Raw genomic sequence first — 21,603 nt, forward strand, 5'->3', positions numbered from 1 at the left:
CATTTACTGTGCTTCTATTTGCTGTGCAGGAGGGCAGGCCAATTACTAAGGCCTTCTCCTTCGGTGATGGAAAAGGAAGCAATTTAAAAATTAGTGCCAACAGGTAAGTTTCCTAGTATCATCTTTTTAAAACAGTAAAAACTCGAATATATGAAAAGGTCACAGGTTGTAGCAAGAAAGATCCTACTAGAAGAACCCTCTCAGTTCCTCCAGTACCAATTTTTAAAAAGAAGTCAGGAAAGAATAATGAACAGTAACAGTTTGCTGTCCTGAAGTTTTACGTGTCAATAAGAGAGGAGAAACTGGAAGAACTGACAGTTAACTTCCTATCACAATGTGAAAAATGGAAACTTGGAATCAATTTATCAAGTGCTTAAATATGTCAACCATTTGTAGGCCTGTGGTAAAGCAATGTCACACCCTCCCTAATCTCCTCAAATAGAATAAACTTTCACAAGAAAACGATAGTGCCTTCAAACAGTATATCACTGGTGTTATTACAAAGCTGACGAACAAAGTGCAGCCTGAAACTGTATACAGATTGTTGTTCTAATTGGAGTTTAAAAGCTATGTGGTAAAATATGTACTAGTGTTGCACTGTTTTGGGTCCTCCTAGAACTGCTTTTTGCATTGGGTATTTAGATACCAGCCTGCATTAAAGGACATTATAAGAATAGTCCCATAAAACTGAGAAACTGGTTTATTTTATTTATTTATATTTATATATATTTTTCTTATTTTATTATATTTATTGAAATTTTCTTTGTTTAAATATCTTTCTTTACTGAAATATAATTCATACACCATAAAATTCACTTGCTTAAAGTGTACAATTTGATATAGAGTTGTACAACCAACAGGACAGTCTGTGGTCAGAACATTTTCATCACCCCAAAAAGAAACCTATTTACCTCCCGCCTCCCTTCCCCTGATCCTAGAGTCAACCAATAATCTACTTTCTGCCTCTACAGATTTGCCTGTTCTGGACATTTCATATAAATGGAATCACACAATATGTGACTTTAGTGACTGGCTTCTTTCATTCAGTCTAATATTTTTAAGGTTTATTTATGTTGAAACCTGCACCAGTATTTCATTCCTTTTTATGACTGAATAGTATTCTATTCTGTGGCTATCCACCTCATCAGGTGATGGGCATCTGGGCTGTTTCCACTTATTGGCTCTAATGAAAAATGCTGCTTTGGGGCACCTGGGCGGCTCAGTCAATTGAGCATCTGACTTTGGCTCAGGTCACGATCTCATGGTTCATGAGTTCAAGCCCCACATAGGGCTCACTGCTGTCAGTGCGGAGCCTGCTTTGGATTCTGTGTCCCCCTCTCTCTGCCTTTCCCCCACTTGTACTCTCTCCCAAAAATAAATAAAACATTTTAAAATTAAAAAAAAAGAAAAGAAAAATGCTGCTATGAACATTTGTGTACAAGTCTTTGTGTGAATATGTTTTGATTTCTCTGAGGTATTTAACTACAAGTGAAACAGATGCTCATAAGGTCAACTGTATGTTTAATCATCCAAAGAACTCCCAGATTGGTTTCCAAAGTACCACATCATTTCACATTTCCACCAGCAGCATATAAGGGTCCCAATTTCTCCACATCCTCACCAACACTTGTTATTATTCTAGTGGGTGTAGTGGCATCTAATTGTGGTTTTGATCTGTATTTCCTTAATGTCTAATGATGTTGAACAACTTTTCACATGCTTATTGGCCATTTGTATGTCTTTGGAAAAATGTCTACTCAACTTTTTTACCCATTTTTTAATTAAGTTGTCTTTTTTTTTTTTTAGGGTTAATCCTCTCTTTTTTAAAATTTTATTGTTTTAAATTTACATCCAAATTAGCATATAGTGCAACGATTTCAGGAGTAGATTCCTTAATGCCCCTTACCCATTTAGCCCACCCCCCACCACAACCCCCCCAGTAACCCTCTGTTTGTTCTCCATATTTATGAATCTCTTCTGTTTTGTCCCCCTCCCTGTTTTTATATTATTTTTGTTTCCCTTCCCTTATGTTCATCTGTTTCGTCTCTTAAAGTCCTCATATGAATGAAGTCATACGATATTTGTCTTTCTCTGACTAATTTCGCTTAGCATAATACCCTCCAGTTCCATCCACATAGTTGCAAATGGCAAGATTTCTTTCTTTTTGATTGCCGAGTAATACTCCATTGTATATATACACCACATCTTCTTTATCCATTCATCCATCGATGGACATTGGGCTTTTTCTATACTTTGGCTATTGTTGATAGTGCTGGTATAAACATGGGGGTGCATGTTGAAACAGCACGCCTGTATCCCTTGGATAAATACCTAGTAGTGAATTGTTGGGTCATAGGGTAGTTCTATTTTTAGTTTTTTGAGGAACTTCCATACTGTTTTCCAGAATGGCTGCACCAGCTTGCATTCCCACCAACAATGCCAAAGAGATCCTCTTTCTCTGAATCCTCGCCAACATCTGTTGTTGCCTGAGTTGTCTTTTTATTTTTCAATTATAAGAGTTCTTTAAATTCTTTAGATACCAGTCCCTTATCAAATGCATGATTGTTAATATTGTCACTCATTCTATGGCTTGTCTTTTTACTTTCTTGATGATGGCTCAGTTTGCTGCACAAATGTTAATTCTGATGCAGTCCAATTTATACCTAATCTGTTTTTTTTATTTTATGGTCTTTGTGAATCTGTTCAGTTCTTGGCACTCCTCTTTATTTTGGTATTAGGAAGCTTGTAGTAAAAGTTGTGGCTATTGGCTTATTTTGTTTTGTTTTCCTTTGTGCTCCAAATTCCCAGCTTCTTTACTTTACTTTACTTCCCTGTATTATGTGTGTATTGTAACTTACTCAAATCCCTCGTGGAACAAGGTAAGATGTAAGTGAATGCGTGCTATAAGGCCATATGGGATATTGTTGGTTGAAAGGTCTCCAAGTAAAGTTACAGGAACAATAGGGTAGAGGAGAGCGGAGAATGGGTGATGGGCACTGAGGAGGGCACTTGTTGGGATGAGCACTGAGTGTTGGATGCAAGCGATGAATCATGGGAATCTACCCTTCAAACCAGGAGCACACTGTACACACTGCATGTTAGCCAACTTGACAATAAATTATATTAAAAAATAAAACAAAATCATGTAAATAATTTTTTAAAAAGTTACAAGAACAATAAAAGGTCTTTTTTAGCTAATGTTCCAGTTTGCCAATGAACCTACAGAACTGAGACTCTGATGGGAAAATGACAAAATAAGCTCAGTTCCTGTCAATCAGTGAGAGAGATAAGGAAGTCTAAAAAGCTGGCTCCACCTTCAGTTCTGTTCTTATACATTCCTGAAGATGTCTATCAATGAAAAACCTTATGTGATTAAAACACTAATATTCCAATTAGGAATGAAGAAAACAATATACTTGGGACTGAGAACAGAAGGCAGATCAAAGATTATAAACAAACAAATCTCCAAACAACACATCTATAAAATTCTCTTCATTATTCATCTTTGATTTTCTCTTTCAAGGTCCAGATTAAAACAACAACTTTGTGGATCAGCAAGTTTCCAAAACTTTTCAAGAAAGGCTGTAGAAGACACTCCCTTCTTCTTCACCCATGGTGTTTCCAACTAATTCCAACCTACCAAAACTGCTCTCAGAGTAGCTCACATGACTAATTACCAAAGTAACAGTGGGAAGTATTTCCTCACAAGAAACTGCACATTTATTTGAGAGAAAAAATTCAATCTAAAATAGTTTACTGATCCTTTTTATGAAACTAAACAAATTAAGAAAATTAGTTATATACTTCCAAGGAGAAAATGTTTATTTCCTCCTTCTAAATAGCTGAACTCTAACATTCCAGTATTTAATTTGAAAGAGAAGGAGAAAATCAATCCTATAAAAAGAAAGGGGAAAAAAGGGCTTGTTCCTAGTAATCAACATCAGTGGACTTTCCACAAAATGGAAAGGATTCCTGTAAGTAATGGGATGACAAGAAAAAAAAACTCAAATAGAAACAATTCAACAAAATAAGGGGGCAAAAAGCAGTGAAACTCTAAGTTGCTAATGCTTCGACTCCAGTTTTTGTGCCTAGAATTAATTGTCTTGCTTGACCAGATCTATGTCTATTCTGACAAATATCGATCTTTTCATTCCAGGGTTCCATAAAGCCCTCTCCTTACAAGCCAGCACCCACACAATTTTTAGAACAGACACTCTGTTTGGATAGGTGACATGGCAGTGGAGTAGAATATGGCTTGTAGGCAGAGGCAAACTCCCTCTCTGAGACATTCTAACACCCAAAATTAAGGTATAAAATATACATTAGGTGAGGCATATCACGTGCACGAATCTGAAGTGAACAGCTCTATACGTTTTTATGTATGAATACACTTGTGTAACTACTACCCAGAGAGTGATACAGAATACCCCCACTACTCCAGAAGTCCCTTCTGCTCCTTCGGGGTCAATTAGTCTCCCACCAGAGGAAGTGCCATTCTATTCCGACTTCTATTACCATTTGGCTAGTTTGCCTATTCTTGAACATTCTGTAAACCAGACAGTCTGTGCCATTTTGTGCCTAGCTTTTTGAGTTTACCATAATGTCTGTGAGGTTCAACCCTGTTTTTGCATGTATTCGTAATGTGATTTTTCATTGCTATGTAGTATTCCATTGTATAAATAGAACACATTTATCTATTCTACTATTGCTGAACATTTGGGTTGTTTCCCGTTTGGGGCTATTATGAATAAAGCCACAGTGAACATTCTTATGCCTATCCTTTGGAGGACATACGCACTGATTCTCTTCAATATATACCAGGTCTTATTGCTGGGTTGCAGGGTAAGACATATGTTTTTGCTTTACTGCCCAACAGTTTTCCAAAGTGGCTGAACCAATTTCCAAGTACACCAACAATGTATCTAGTTCTCTTGTCCATAAATTCACCAATACTTGGTGTTATTAGACTTTTAATTTTAGCCATTCTGGTGAATATGTAGTGGCATCTCACTGCGATTTTAATATCTATTTCCCAGATAACTTTATTAAGCATCTTTTCATATGCTCATTGGCCATTTTGATACCCTCTTTTGTGAAGTGCCTGTTAATATCTTTTGACATTAAAAACATTAGTTGTGTGGGGCGCCTGGGTGGCTCAGTCAGTTAAGCGTCTGACTTCGGCTCAGGTCATGATCTCACGGTTTGTGAGTTCAAGCCTGGAGCCTGCTTTGAATTCTGTGTTTCCCTCTCTCTCTGCCCGTCCCCCGCTTGCACTCTGCCTCTGTTGTTCTCTCTCAAAAATAAACATTAAAAAAAATTACAGGGGCGTCTGGTGGGTCAGTCAGTTAAGCAGCCGACTTCAGCTCAGGTCATGATCTCGCGGTCTGTGAGTTCGAGCCCCGCGTCGGGCTCTGTGCTGACAGCTCAGAGCCTGGAGCCTGTCTCAGATTCTGTGTCTCCCTCTCTCTGACCCTCCCCCGTTCATGCTCTGTCTCTCTGTGTCTCAAAAATAAATAAACATTTAAAAAAAAATTTTTTTTTTAATTAAAAAAAATTACAAAACAAAACATTAGTTGTGTTTTTCTTATTGAGTTTGTAGTTCTTTATATATTCTGAATTCAAGCCCTTTGTCAGACATACACATTGCAAAAAATCTTTTCTCAGTTAATGGCTTGCCTTTTCCCTTTCTTAATCATATATTTCTGTAAATAGAAATTCTTAAGTTTTTTTTTTTTTTTTTTAGAAATTCTTAGTTTTATGGAATTTAGTTGATTTTTTTTCTTTTAAGGTTAGCACTTTTTGTGTCCTATATAAGGACTTTTTATCTACCCCAATACTCTCTGTCCTTTCTTCCGGGAGTTTTATTGTTTTTATTTTTTATATTTAAGTTATAATTCATTTTGAATTAATTTTCATATGTAAAGAAAAGAGTCAAGATTCACTTTTCCCCCAAATGGATGTCCAATTGCTCCAGTATCATTTCTTCAAAGAAGCCCTAATTTTAGATTTTATGTTGACTGCTGGGTAATGGGAGCACATCTTCCATGAAAGCAGTATTTCTCAGACTCACCTGTCTCAATAGTCTGCTTTCCTCCTGAGAGGACACCTAGAGGGAGTGTCCCTGTAGGCGTCAGGCCCTTGAGAGTCAGCACACTCTCACTCTCTTCCCTGCAAAGGAAGGTGAAAATCCTGCATTAATGCCAGGGTGTCCACCACTCAGCAGTTCAAAGATACTAGAAGGAAGTTAAGAAAGGATGCACAGAGATGGAGGACAGGTTCTCCTTCTTCCTACCCCTTCCCTGACCCAAAGAAACCGATGTTTTATGAAAATATTCCAATTTTAAACCACCAGCCAGTTCTTGCTTCTCAATTAGAGGTAGTTAATAGGCAGCTGCTGTTCTATTGTTTCCCATATATCATACCATTTAATCCTCCTAATAACTGTATAAGGCAGGTCTTGTTATTGTCACTCTATTATAGACAAGGAAACTGAGGCTCCAAACCATTCAGCTAAGAAGAGGTAGAGCCAGGATGTGAACAAGCAATCTGGATCCAAGAATTCACACTAAATCACTCCATTCACTATACCTAAGCTTGTACCAAATGAATGTTTGTCAAAACATTTCTGGTCACTTTAGTAGATAGGTCAGATTCAATCTGCACTCCACTTTGAAGACCTATCCAATCGTACTACACTTTAATTCTAAAAAAAACTGTTCTGAAATCAACTTCTAATTGTCTCTCAAAATACTTTTATCCCATACTGTAATGACAGATTTATCCTCACCGCAGAATTGAAAAGACCCGTGCCATCTTCCCAATGGCTCTGATTTTATTCTTGATGATCTCCTTTCGAACTGTAGTGCCTCCTTAAAGAATACAAAGAATAAGTAAGTTAAAAGAATGTGTTAACAAGGTTAGTTTTAAAATATGCAGGATGAAGTATCTTTCTAACTTAAAGAAATTATTGTTTTAAAAAAAGAAATCAAGGCCTAAGTTTGTTTAAACAAACAAAAATCCCAGGAAGTTCTAAGGAGCAAGAGAGAAAACAACCCAGAAGAAGGGGGAAAAAGATGGAAGTAAAAATGGAGGGGTCACAACAAAGACAGACTGGATGGATCTATGAAAGGTAGGAACTTATTTGTGGTTCTGAAATGTAGAACACAGCAAAGAATGAAATATACACATAGACAAAGACAGTTGCTACAGCAAAGATCTCTTTTGCAAATGCTGTGGGCCACCTTAGGATGCAGGGTTTGGCCTGCCAAATGGCAAGTGATGATTCAAGCAGTTGTCTTCTGCATATATACAGCTAGCTCTCCTGAACTTAGTGAGGGCTACTTTCATTCTATAATCCTCACTTACTCACAGACTGGTGAGTTATTGCCTACCATAGACAACTGTGTGGTACAAATCATGATGATGGGTAAGGTCTTTATAAAGCAACATCAAAAAAAGTTACCACGACATTTTATGGCCTTTTCCCATCTATGATTCAGGAAACAGCTCACGTATGAGAAGCCAAAGTCCAGGCATGCACCAGGTGACCACATTCAAAAGTCAGAAAGAGAAACATGGTCTCTCCTTCCTCACCCCTCCAGCTCTCAATATCCTGCAGAATTATATGGCAGGTCCAGAGAAAACACTCACATTAAAACAGAAAGGGAGGATGGAGAGCCTGTCTGAAATTACTCAACTACAACTAAAAAGATCCAATAAAATTAATAGACTGTATGTGACAGACAGCGAGTAGTAAGCTCTTAGCACATTTTAGTCGGATACCTTTCCGATAGCTTGAAATGTAGTGATCTTCAGGGAGAAGAGACACCAAGAAACAAGGAGATGAAGATAGAAATATGAGAAGAGAAATTTAAGTTTACATGGAAGAGAGAAAAAAAATCAAAGTGAAATGCAATGAGAGAAGCAGGCTACTATCTTTATCAGCTCAGAAGAGACATCCTTGGTATCATGATAGAACATTAAATTACAAACTTCTTGTCAGCAGTTTTCCATTTCTTAAAGTTTATAGTTTTACATTATTTCACATCTGTTTTTATCTAACATATCCCATCCCCACAAATCATGAAAATAAAATTAGACAAAGAAAAAGATATTACTTAGGAAACAAAACGATGCTGAAAACAAGGAACAAAAAACAAAGGACAGAATGAACAGCCTACAAATCTCGTAATAAGAGCAAGATGTTTTTGTTTAACGGATTCACTATCTTCCTATACCTTTTTGGAGATATTACAGGTTTTCCTTTTTTAAGTTTTATATTTTCTTGAGAATCTCAAGCTCATTCACATTGTTTTTTGCTGTCTGTATTGTTGTTTGACTGACTCCAAGACTTTCCTGAGGTGGATGGTAATCCTTGGTGTCGGCTCCTGATTAGGAATGAGGGCCTAAAAGGCTCTCAGAGTTGCCAGGTAGACTGCAGACTTGGAGCTTTACAGGTTGTGATCAGGGTGAACTTTTGTTAGGGAATTCTCTTTATCAGTATGGAGGATGCACATGGCTGCTTAATTCACTGGTTTGGGGCCAGGTAATGATGCCCTCAGCTGTATTCCTAGCCCAGAAATTCTTTGGTTACACTTTTTTTAGAGATTAGCCTCCAGACCTGGAGGAGAGGCAACTGCCCAGTGGCAATTAAGATTTTAACTGCCTTTGAAACAGCTTCTACCCAGTCTTTTTTTTTTTTTTTTTTAGCTCAGTGCCCATCCCCTTACTCCCCCTAACCCAGTCCCCAATTCTAGAAACTGGTACTACCAATTCCTTTGCTTTTTGAGGATTCTGTGCTATAATTCAGCATTCCACATTACTTTAGCTTTCTTGAATTAGCTAAGTGAGGAACACAAATTATTCGTGTTTCCCAGCTTCTAAAAATTCCTATAAAAATCTCCACATTTTTCTAGGTTTATCACTTTTTTATTGTGAGGTATGATAAACATACAGAAAAGTGCACAAAACAAATGTAAAATGTCTCTCTCTTCCCAAAGAAAATCACTCTCTTGACCTTTATTGAAATCACTTTCATGCTGTTCTTTATAGTTTTACCATGTAAGCGTGTGGGTATCCACAAACACTATGGTTTTCATTGTGTTTTAACTTTGTGTATTTGGAACAATCAAATATGTATTTCTGTGTCTGGCTTCTTTTGCTCAACATTATGTTTGTAAGACTGATCCATGGTTTGCCCATTGTAGTTCATGGTCATTATTGTATACAATTCCACCATATGAATATGCCACAATTTTCCTTTTTACTATCAGTGGTTATTTGGTCTAATTCCAATTTTTGGCTATTGTGAATTCAACTGCTATGAATATTCCTATGCGTTTCTCTTTACTGCTATTTCTGTTAAGTACATTCCTAGAATTAGAACGATCAGTTACAGGGTATGTATATGTTCAACTTTGGATAAGTTAGATATTATCTACTAAAGTGGACGTACGAAGTTATATTTCAGTGTATGAGCATTCCTGCTGCTACACGTCCAGGCCAGCACTTGGTGTCATCTTTAATTCATCTTTAATTTTAGCCAATCTGGTGGGTGTATAGAATCAGCCAGTGTGGTTTTAATTTGCATTTTCACAATCACTAATGTGGATGAATATCTTTTTATATCTTCACAGACCATTTTGATATTCTCTTTTGTGAAGTACTTATTCAAGTCTCATCTAACTGACCTGGAGTTCTTCATATATTCTTCAAGTGAGCTCTTTGTTGATTGTGTTGCAAATACCCTCTCCCACTTTGTACCTTGACTTTTCACACTCTTAAAAGGGTCTTTTGATAAATATAAATTCTTACTTTTAATGTAGTCCAACTTATCAATAGTTTCCATATGGTAAGTGTTTTCTGTGACCTGTATTTAAGAAATTGTCCTCTTCCCGCAAGGTCATGAAGATATTTTGTATTATAAATACTAGAGGCTTTATTTTTTTGCCTTTCATATATGAATTATTAAAAAAAATTTTTTTATGTTCATTTATTTTTGACAGAGAGACAGAGCATGAGTGGGGGAGAGGTAGAGAGAGAGGGAGATACAGAATCTGAAACAGGCTCCAGGCTCTGGGCTGTCAGCACAGAGCCCGATGCGGGGCTCGAACTCACAGACTGCGAGATCATGACCTGCACTGAAGTCGGACGCTCAACCGACTGAGCCACCCAGGTGCCCCTCATATATGAGTGTATTAATCTGTCTGGGATTTATTTTGTGTTTGAAATATGATATGGGTCAGGTTTAATTTTTTTCTCAGATATCCCCAAAACACTTATTAAAAATACCATCATTTCCCCACTACTCTGCAGGACCACCTCTGGTGTAAATCAAGTGTCCACAAATGCTGTGATGTTTCTGGATTCTCTATTCTGTTTCAGTGCCCATCTGTCCTTGCACTAATAATCCTAAATGCTCTAGCTTTGCAGTAAACCTTGATCTTCTTCAAGACTTAAACTATTTCCACACTAATTTTAGAACCTATCCTCAGCATTTTCATACAAATTTTAGAATCTATCCTCAGTATTTCCATATAAATTTTACAGTCAAATGGTCTGTTAATAGTTGACTTTGTACTGAATCCACAGATCAATTTGGGAATAACATATCTTTACAATATTGAGTTTTCCAAAACTCAATGTACATTTTATTTCTTTCCATTTATTTAGATCTCCTTTAATTTCTCTAATAATGTTTTATAGTTTGTTGCTTAGAGGTATCACACACCACTTGTCAGATTTATTGTTAGGGAGGATATTGTAAATGGCACCTTTAAAATTTCATTTTGCTTGTTGCTGGTAATGGAAACACAAATGATTTTTGCTTATTAACTTTGTATCCAGCAGCTACATGCCCTTGTTGATTTTAACAATCTATAAATTCCTTTGAATTTTCTCTATACACAGTCAAATCACCTATAAATAATGATAGCTTTGTTTCTCTCTTTCTAATCTTTATACCCTATGTTGCTTTTTCTTGCCTTATTATACTGGGTATAACTTCTTTTTCTTTTTTTTTTTAAACGTTTATTTATTTTTGAGATAGAGAGAGACAGAGCATGAATGGGGGAGGGTCAGAGATAGAGGGAGACACAGAATCTGAAACAGGCTCCAGGCTCTGAGCTGTCAGCACAGAGCCTGACACGGGGCTCGAACTCGCGGACCGCGAGATAATGACCTGAGCTGAAGTCGGACGCTCAACCGACTGAGCCACCCAGGCGCCCCTACTGGGTATAACTTCTAATGCGGTATTATATGGAGGTATTAATAACTGACATCCTTACCTGTTCCCAATCACCAAGAAGAACTTTCAACATCTTGCCATATGATGTTTGCAATAGGCTTTTATAAATATGTTAAAGAATTCCTCTCCAAGCCTAGATTAATGGATCTATTGCAAAAGAAGGATGAATCTTACCTAAAGCTATCTCTACATCTATGGTTTTTAATGCAGTGAATTATACTGATTTTTTAAATAAAATTTTTATTTTAGAATAGTTTTAGACATTCAGCAAAGTAGTGAAGACTCTATGGAGTTCACATACACCCCTCTCGCAATTTCCACTAGTATTAAGATTTTACATTAGTAATACTGATTAAATTTTTAATGTTAAATCTTCCAACTTGGTTGGGAGGCAGAATTCTTTTATGTATATTGCTAGTTTCAATTTGATGATGTTTTGTTTAGGATTAATGTCCTTTCACATTTTAGGATCACAGTTATACTAACCTCACTAAATTATAGGGGAGCATTTCTTCTTTTTATTCTCAGGAAGAATTTGTTTAAGATTAATGTTGTTTCTTTCTTAAATGTTTGGTAAATCTGTTGGTGAAGTTATCTTCACCTGGAATTTTCTTCATAAAATTTTTTTTAAATTACAGATCCTGTTTCTTGGTAGGACTGTAATTATTAAGATTTTCTATATGGTGTCAGTTTGGGTAAGTTACGTTTTTCAGGAATCCGTCCATTTCATCTAAGTTTTAAAATTCACTGGTATAAATTTATTCTCATTATTTTTTTTTAAATGTTTATTTATTTTTGATGGGGGTATGGCACAGAGAGAGAGGGAGACACAGAATCTAAAACAGGCTCTAGGCTCTGAGCTGTCAGCGCAGACCCTGACAAGGAGCTCGAACCTATGAACTGGGAGATCATGACCTGAGCCGAAGTCAGATGCCTAACCCACTGAGCCATCCAGGCACCCCTATTCTCATTATTTTCTTAATGTCTATAGGGTCCGATGTCTCCATTTTGTTTACTTGGTAAGTCTTACCAGGGATTTATCAATTTTATTAAGTCTCTTTTAAGAGCACAATTTGGTTATTACTGCTTTTCTGTATCTTTTTTCCTATTTTGTAACAATATTCTTTTTATTTCATGACATCTATTTTCTTTAGGCGTAAAGTGCTATCTACCCTTTGTCAACTTGTTGAGATAGATGCTGATTTTCTGCCTTTCTCCTTTTCCAAATATGTATTTAAAGCTATAAATTTTCCTCTAAGCATGGCTTTAGATACATCCAATTTTTGTTTCCCCCCCCCAAGTTTAAATTGGTTTGAGTTTAAGCACTGATTTTATACTACAAATGTAGTATAAGATGAACTAAATTTACAACTTAATTTGTTCATGGAAGATGCCTTAAAAAAACATTGCAACTAAGACGTATGCAAGATTTTATATGCATTTTGGAAGAACTCACACAGAAGCAGCTGATTAGTCATTAAGCTTGACCACTTTTGCATCTTTTGGTCAGTTCACCACAGTCATGACAGAGGAGAGTCACTCGGACCTTGCTGTACACACTGAACCATTCTGGGTGATGATTCATCTTCTCTGCTTCAAGGGCAACTCAGGACATGAAGCCAAATGCCTGATTAAAATTTTTGAAGGAGGGGCACCTGGGTGGCTCAGTCAGTTAAGCGTCCAACTCTTGATTTTGGCTCAGGTCATGATTCCACGGTTCTTGAATTTGAGCCCCGTGTGGGGCTCTCTCTGTTAGAGGTGTGGAGCCTACTTGGGATTCTCTGTCTTCCTCTCTCTGCTCCTCCCCCTCACACATGCTCTCTTTAAACAAACAAACAAACAAACAAACAAACAAACAAACAAACTTAAAAATAAAAATTTTAAAGAATTCTTTGTAGATGGCATCTCTTTCACTTAATTCTGACCATCCTGTTAACTTTAAGGTCAAGTATAACTTACTTCCTCTCTTCTGCTGTCAACCAGTTAGCATCTGCTGACATGGCCACAAGGTTTAGGCTCCAGTCCCAAACCCAGGCCTGCCTGGTGTGCTGCCTGTCCTCAAGTTTTAATATGTACTACTTTTCATAGTCATTCAGCTCAAAATACTTTCAAATTTTCAACGTCATCTGCTATTTGATTCATTGGTTATCAAGTGTGTTTGTGTGTGTGTGTGTGTGTGTGTGTGTGTGTGTGTGTATACTTAAAAAAATTTTTTTCCCAATGTTTATTTATTTTTGAGAGACAGAGAGAGACAGAGCACAAGCAGGGGAGGGGGAGACAGAGAGGGAGACATAGAATCCAAAGCAGGTTCCAGACTCCGCACTGTCACCACAGAGCCCAACATGGGGCTCGAACTCACAAGCCATGTGATCAAGACCTGAGCCAAACTTGGACGCTTAACTGACTGAGCCACCCAGGCGCCCTGTATACATTTTTTTTTTTTTTTAAGTAAGCTCTAGGCCCAACATGAGGCTTGAACTCATGATGCTGAGATCAAGAGCCGCATGTTCTGTCAACTGAGCCAGCCAGGAGCCCCTATCATGTATATTCTTTTTTTTTTTTTAATTTTTTTTTCAACGTTTTTTTATTTATTTTTGGGACAGAGAGAGACAGAGCATGAACGGGGGAGGGGCAGAGAGAGAGGGAGACACAGAATCGGAAACAGGCTCCAGGCTCCGAGCCATCAGCCCAGAGCCTGACGCGGGGCTCGAACTCACAGACCGCAAGATCGTGACCTGGCTGAAGTCGGACGCCTAACCGACTGCGCCACCCAGGCGCCCCTATCATGTATATTCTTAAATCTCCCAATATTATGAGGGTGCTCTAGATTGTCTTTTTGTTACTGATTTATATATTAACTGCATGTGGTCAAAGAACATAGTCATTATGATTTTAATCCTTTGATGTCTGAAACTTGCTTTTAGCTCTGTAAATTTTTGTAAATGTTATGTGTATTTGAAAAGAAGGTGTATTCAGCACCTGTTGGATGCAGTGTTCTTTATGTCGGTCAAGTTCATTAATTACATTGTTCTAATTTTCTACGATCTTCCTAATTTTGTCTGTCTGCTTATTCCATCAATTACTGAGAGGTATGTGTTAAATTCTCCTACTACCCACTGTGAATATTTTTATTTCTCATTATACTTCTGTTATTTTTCATTTTATATATTATGAAGCCGTATTATTTAATTGTATATACATTTAAAATTGTTACATCTTATTTTTTAGATTCTACTTCATGTAATATTACCTCTATCTGTAACAACTTTTCTTTGGTTAGTACTTGCATGATATTATTTATTCTTCTCCTTTTACTTATAAACTTTCTGTATCCTTATGCTGTGAACTTGTCTCTTATAAAACATAAAGTCTGGGGTGTGGCTCAGTCAGTTAAGTGTCCAACTCGTGATTTCAGCTCAGGTCATGATTTCATGGTCATGGGATCAAGCCCCTCAGTGGGATTCTCCTGGGATTCTCTCTCTCCCTTCTCTCTCTGTCCCTCCCCTGCTCGAGCACATGCCCTCTCTCTCAAAATAAATAAATAAAGTTAAAAAACAAACATAAAATTTAAAAAATCCTACTTGATAATTTGTCTTTTATCCATTTACATTTAATAAAATTTCTGAAACATTTACCATGATAATTTATTCTATTTATCTTACTGTTATATGTACCTTTCCTCCCTTCTTGCATTCTTCTGGATTATTTTTCTATTGTTCCACTTTTTCTAAAACTTGAAAGTTACATACTTTTTTTTTCTAATGTTTATTTTTGAGAAAAAGAGAGAAAGTGGGGGAGGGGCAGAGAGAGAGGGAGGCAGACAATCTGAAGCAGGCTCCAGGCTCTGAGCTGTCAGCACAGAGACTGACGTGGGACTTGAACTCACGAACTGCAAGATCATGACCTGAGCTTAAGTCAGATGCTTAACCAGCTGAGCCACCCAGGTGCCCCTTGAAAGTTACATACTTAAAAAAACTCTCTTTTCTTGAAAGTTACTCTAAATTGTAACACCCATTTCTTACCAAAGTATGACATGTTTTGTTTTGTTTTGTTTTAGAAGTTTATTTATTTATTTACTTGGTAATCTCTACACCGAACTTGGGGCTTGAATTTACAACCCCAAGTTTTTTTGTCATCCAAAGTACTTTTACTATGATGCGTTTAAGATGTTATTGTTATTTTTTAAATTCATTCTGCTTTGGTTTACAGAGCTTCTTCGACCTATAGCTTAATGTCTTGACAAATTTAGAAAATTTTTATCCATTCTCTCTTCAAATAGTGATTCTGTCCCTGACTCTATCTCTTCTTTGGGACTCTAAACACACAGATGATATGCCTGTTCACTGTATCCTCTGTCTCTTAGGCTTTCTTTTTGGTATTTTATTTTTTCTTTTCATGATTCATTCATTCTAGATTGTTTTTTTCTGACTTCTTACCTAGTTCATTTATTCTCAGTTTAAGCTTTATTGAATCTGTTAATTCATCTGTCCAGAGTTTTAAATTTTATTTTACTTTTCCTTCCTAGCATTTTCTTTTGGTACTTGATCAACTCTGCTACATCTCCTTTTATAATTCACAATTCTTTGCCAAAATTTTCAACCTAGTTTTTTTTTTTTAAGTTTATTTACTTATTTTGAGAGAGAAAGAAAGCACAGGTTGAGGAGGGGGAGAGGAAGAGAGAGAGAGAGAGAGAGAGAGAGAGAGAGAGAGAGAGAGAGAGAGAGAATGAGAATATCCCAACTAAGCTCTGCACTGTCAGTGCAGAGCCTGATGCAGGGGTCAAAATCACAAACTGTGAGATTGTGACCTGAGCTGAAGTCTGATGCTTGACCAGGTGCCCCTTCAACCTAGTTTTTTATGATCTTGAATACAGTAATCATTGTTTTGGTTTTGTTTTTAGCACAGTTACTTTATTTTAAATGTTTTTTATTTTATTTACTTTTGAGAGAGAGAGAGCGAGCAAGCAGGAGAGGTGCAGGGAGTTTGGGGACAGAGGATCCAAAGCAGGCTTCTCACTGACAGCAGACAGCCCAATGTGGGACTTGAACCCAAGAACCATGAGATCATGACCTGAGCCTAAGTCGGACACTCAACCGACAGAGCCACCCAGGAGCCCCTAGCATAGCTATTTTAAAGTTCAGTCTGATAAAGCCAATGTCTGGAGAATCTGGCATCTGTTTTTATTTTTTGCTGTTTCTGCTGGTTCTCATTCATGTTGTTCTATCTCCTCATATGCTTAGTTATTTTGGTTGTGAGCCACGTATTATATTTGAAAGGCTATTTGTAGGAATTTAAGGCCCTACATGATGTTATCTTAGCCTAGAGAGGTTTGCTTTTGCCAGGTGCCTGCAGCTACTTTATTTAAATTTCATGGATTGAAATGATTTGAAGGTAAACTGTAGTCCCTTTGAGGGCTGTTCTATTTCCAGTTCACCCTTACCTTTACTTACATGGATGCGACCTTCTGGGATCCCAAACCAATGAGGAGAAACTTACCAGCACTCACATCATCCTTAGCAAGCCATGAGCCCTAACTTTTTAGCTTCTATCAAGAGGGCTGCTCAACCTCTTACCCTCTCTTTTGAAATTCATTATCTCCAGGAGACAAATAGTCCCAAATGTTGGTTTTACCTCTCTGGATTTATGCCTTTTTCCAGATCTCAACTTGGTAATTATTTTACTTTGTTAGCTTTCTGAATGCCTTTAAAGCAAATTTTACAATCCTGTGTGTAGCTTTTGCAGTGATCTTAAGTCAGGGTTGATTTACACTATCTAGACTGATATTACTAAAGTGGAAATCCTTAATTTATATCACTTAAATAAAACCAAAATTGTATTGTGGTTTTAGTGTGGTTTCAGGAAGGAGTGGAATTAGAGGTGTGTTCAATTCACCATTATAACCTAGATGGTTATTCTTTGTTTCCTTTTAGAAAAAAAATTAAAAAGCATGTATCAGCTGATATCTTTACACCCTGTAAAAAATGAGAATGACAGGATTCTATTCATTCACTTTTGCACTTAACAGAATATCTAATAAATTTTCCATATTAGCACTGATAGCCTTACTCCATTCTTTTTTTAATAGTTGCCCTTCATATCACTGAATCTAACTCAACAAATATTTACTTTACCATGCTCACTGCACTACACTTGGCTTAGGGCTATACTGGTAAGCCCTAAAACCAAAAACCAATTGTGTCCCAGCATTCAGGGAATTGACAGTTGAGTGGGAGTAAAATATATTAATCTTACAATAATATAAATAAACGCAAAATTACAACTCTATCAAATGCTAAGGAGAGGTACAGGTTGATATGAGACAGCATGACAGGGGTATTGGATCTAGTCAGGGAGGTCAGAAATGTCTTCCATGAGGATGTTACAATAAGCTGAATAAGAGCTGACTAGAAGAGAATGGGACAAAGGAGGTTTGCATGAAGAAAATAATATTCTATGTAGAGAATCAATCATATGGATATATCATAATTGAATTACCCACCTCTCCACTGAGGGACATTTAGATTGCTTTGAATCTGTTGCTATTATAACAATTCTTTAATATATATATTTGCAATTTTGTAATATATATATATTTGCAATCCTTTTATATATATATATATATATATATATATATATATATATATGCAATTTTTGGCATAATTTTATAAGCATACCTTTATGATCATCAAGAATCCTTTCTTAATACATATAATAGAGTTCACAATAACTTCCATGTCCACTTAAATTTGAGTATAAATTCTACTAGATCTATTTCTTCCTCTTCCTCCAACTTAAATTCTTTATTTCGTTTTAATTTTCCTTGTCTGTACTCTTCCCTCACAAAGAATTGGTTCCTTCTAGTGATCTCTTATCTTACATAAAGTTACTCACAAGCTATGCTCCATCTGCTCCTCACCTTCACTGTGGAATCTAAAACATAAATATGTTTAAGACTCTATCTGCCCAAAGTAGGCTAGGCTTTCCCCGACGTAGATAATTTATCCTAACAGTTGAGTGAATCACTTTAGCACACAGCTTGGAAAACGAGACAGCCAGAGTTTTGAACTCAGGTACCACCATCTTTCCAAAATCTTCTGCATTCTCAGATAAGTTGGGACCTAACTTTAAAATCAACCCTCGGGGCGCCTGCGTGGCTCAGTCAGTTAAGCGTCCGGGTTGAGCGTCCAACTTCGGCTCAGGTCATGATCTCGCGGTTTGTGAGTTCGAGCCCCACGATGGGCTCTGTGCTGACAGCTCAGAGCCTGGAGCCTGCTTTAGATTCTGTGTCTCCCTCTCTCTGCCCCTACCCTGCTCACATTCTGTCTCTGTCTCTCTCAAAATAAATAAACATTAACAAATATATATTTAAAATCAAACCCCCCACAACACCCTAGGAAAAAAATACGTGGCTACAGATATAACAAAATGTTACTACATAAAGATCCCTCACACCCACAGGCCAATAAGAAAAGCAAAAAACAAAAAATGTGCACATAACCCAGTAGGAAAATGGGCAAAAGGTATGCATTGACAAATTCACAAAAGAAAAACATATATGGTCAACAAATACAACAAAAAATGTTCATTAGTCATCATAAAAATACAAATTAAAATATAAAAAGCACCAGATTATAAAAACTATAATTGGAGAGAGCACTATGAACTATGCATCACACACAAAAAATATAACCTAGTACAACCTTTCTAGAGGTTATCTGTATCTGATTTAAATTATGATTTCTAGAAATTTATCCTATGAAAATAATCAAGAAAATGTTATTCTCAACATCCTAATATTGCTTCCTTTCTTTCATACCATATATCAACATCTGACTTGCACTTATCTATTGTTTCTCTTTCTTCCACTAGAATATAAGTTTATTGTATGCAAGGACCCAAACAGTACTTGCCATATATTAGGCATGTGATGAATAGTGGTTGTTGACAGAATGTATAAAGATTTATCTTTGAGAATTTTCCAAACTGTGGGGTTTTAAAACAAAAATGTTGGAAAAATCCAACATCCAACAGCAGGGGACTGATTAAAACAAAAATTTATCAACAAGGACAACTATATAACTGTTAAAAATTAGTCTACAAAAAAACTATAGGGGCACCTGGGTGGCTCAGTTGGTTATGCATCTTGACTCTTGATTTTAGCTCGGGTCATGATCTCATGGTTTGTGAGTTCAAGCCCCACATTGGGCTCTCTGAATGTCCAATGCAAAGCCTGCTTAGGATTCTCTCTCTCCCCTCTTTCTGTCCCTCCCCTGCTTGCACTGTCTCTCTCTCTCTCTCAAAATAAATAACTATAAATGTTTGTGATACGATTATATGACCTCATTTTTGTTAAAAAGAAAAAATGGGAAAATATATGCAAAGATAAAAGACAGGTAACACAATATCACATCAAGATGTGAACAGTGGATATCTATGAGATGGCAGGATTATAGGTAACTTTTTTGTTCTTACTTACGGTTTCCTGTATTTTTCAAATTTAATTTTTCTGGAACGAACATAATTCTTTTTTAATAAGTCAAAAAAATTATTCAAAACGAACTAAAACCAAAACCAAACTTCTTCATTTCTAGTTCAAATGAGAAAAAGGCAAGTTTACCTTCAATTTCATCTTCGGAAATCAATTCATCATCAGAGCATATGTTGAGAACGTTAACCAGCATCTCTGTGACTATACAATAAGACAAAATAACCCAAAATTTATACAATTATTAAGGTACTTTCTCTATAATGATGTGGCTGTCTAAACATACATGTTAAATAAACATAGACAAAAATGATTTGTCATTATGCTACTAAGAGTATTCATAAAGAGTAGCATTAAATCTAGACCTTCGGGTTTATATAGAATTTGGGGAAATTACTTGCTTTGATGAAAGTTCGGTCTTGATGATTCTATTGCATTAATTACTTGATTTCATGAGACTGCTGTCCAGAACCTCTTCCTCACTGATATGTACATGAAAAGATTTCTTCCCATTTTACAAAGAAGTTAAGCCACCATGTCTATGTCCAACAGACTTATTTTATATTTGCATAGCTTATTTGTATAGGTGCACAAATGAAATTCTAAGGACAGTATTTTCTTTTTAAATATCTTTACCACTGAAGAAATCCCTGAAGGAATGGTGTAGTGACTTATGCTATTTTAACATCTTGATCACAGTAGGATAGCTATTTTAAGTTGATATTTACAATAAGAAGAATAAAGTCGACTAGAACTTTAACTTAAAAACCAAGTACCATTTAAAAACCTTTGTAGAGAACAAAGAAAATTCGAAAATACTTCTTATAACTTTAAGAAAAACATTTCTGAACCATCAGGAGACTCATGCAAATATAAAAGTGTACTCCATCACTAATTAAGACAACTGATAGCCCAGATGCTTTAGTTCCTTACCTTTTTCCCCAACAAAAGGCAAAGACCACGTGAAAACATCCATAAAGTTTGGAAGCCAGTAGGGGTGTGGAGAACAGTTAAACTGCCTGATATTCATGACATTGTTTTCATATTTTAACACAGCAGCTAAAAAGGAAAAAGCAAGAGAATCTGGCACAGAGGAACATGACACAGCAACTGGCATGCTTCATACAGCTGCATACCTACTAAACAGAATTCAGGAACTTACTCTCCATTTGTAAATTCAGGCCTCGGTATTTAAGAGCAGATGGAAAATCTTAAAGCATTTTATACACCTCATTCTTTTAAGAATTACCCCAAGGAACAAAGTTATCTGAAGATCCCATATAATAAAAGTACAAAAGAAACTGAGCTCTGAAACTTCAAAGGGCCACTGCACAGTAACCATGTATAGAAATCTCAGGTTCCACATTAGAAAAATGTTGTCATAATTTCCATTTATAGGCCAAATGGTTACAATTACAGCTCTCTTTTGAAGGCAAACATTTTTCATTAAATGAACACAGCCTATTTTGCTAGTCATTATCCAGAGCCAAAGATTTTATAAACTCTGGGAGTTTATAGCATAGCAATTATCAATTCACAGTGGGGGATACAGATGGTAAACTTAGAGCAATTTACAAGGCTCAAAAGTAGATTAAATAATCTACATATATAAAGAGGATTAAAACAGCCATCTCCCCTGTACACAGCCAGTATATTGCTAGCACTGTATAAATGTTTAAATTAACCAGTTTATTTATTTGTACACATACTTTGGTACCAAACTAATTTTCTTTATATTTTAAAAGTTTTGAAATCCAATTTCTTGGACTTCACCATGAGCAAAAGCACTGTGATGTTGTTTGCATTATTCTCTTTACTCTTATTGTGATCATAAATAGAATCGGGTATGAAGTACTCCAGAAATGAGATACAG

The 21,603-nt window shown here is 36.4% G+C and overlaps 1 protein-coding gene across 6 annotated transcripts in view; it reads right to left on the bottom strand.

Moving 5' to 3' along the window:
• Nucleotides 1–21,603, bottom strand: part of PPP3CC (protein phosphatase 3 catalytic subunit gamma) — a 99,835-nt gene that overhangs the window by 2,953 nt on the left and 75,279 nt on the right. For 4 of the 6 annotated variants that reach the window (XM_058720361.1, XM_058720363.1, XM_058720360.1 and 1 more), the window contains 5 exons: nucleotides 20,664–20,789; nucleotides 19,863–19,934; nucleotides 7,783–7,809; nucleotides 6,788–6,869; nucleotides 6,071–6,168 (listed from right to left, as the gene is read on the bottom strand). In XM_058720361.1, coding sequence (XP_058576344.1) covers nucleotides 6,071–6,168; nucleotides 6,788–6,869; nucleotides 7,783–7,809; nucleotides 19,863–19,934; nucleotides 20,664–20,789 — 405 coding nt within the window. The remainder of the gene's footprint in view (nucleotides 1–6,070; nucleotides 6,169–6,787; nucleotides 6,870–7,782; nucleotides 7,810–19,862; nucleotides 19,935–20,663; nucleotides 20,790–21,603) is intronic. The other 2 variants (XM_058720365.1, XM_058720362.1) reach the window with 1 other exon arrangement.

The sequence above is a fragment of the Neofelis nebulosa genome, chromosome 3 (genome assembly GCF_028018385.1).
Source record: "Neofelis nebulosa isolate mNeoNeb1 chromosome 3, mNeoNeb1.pri, whole genome shotgun sequence".
Classification (NCBI taxonomy): Eukaryota; Metazoa; Chordata; class Mammalia; order Carnivora; family Felidae; genus Neofelis; species Neofelis nebulosa.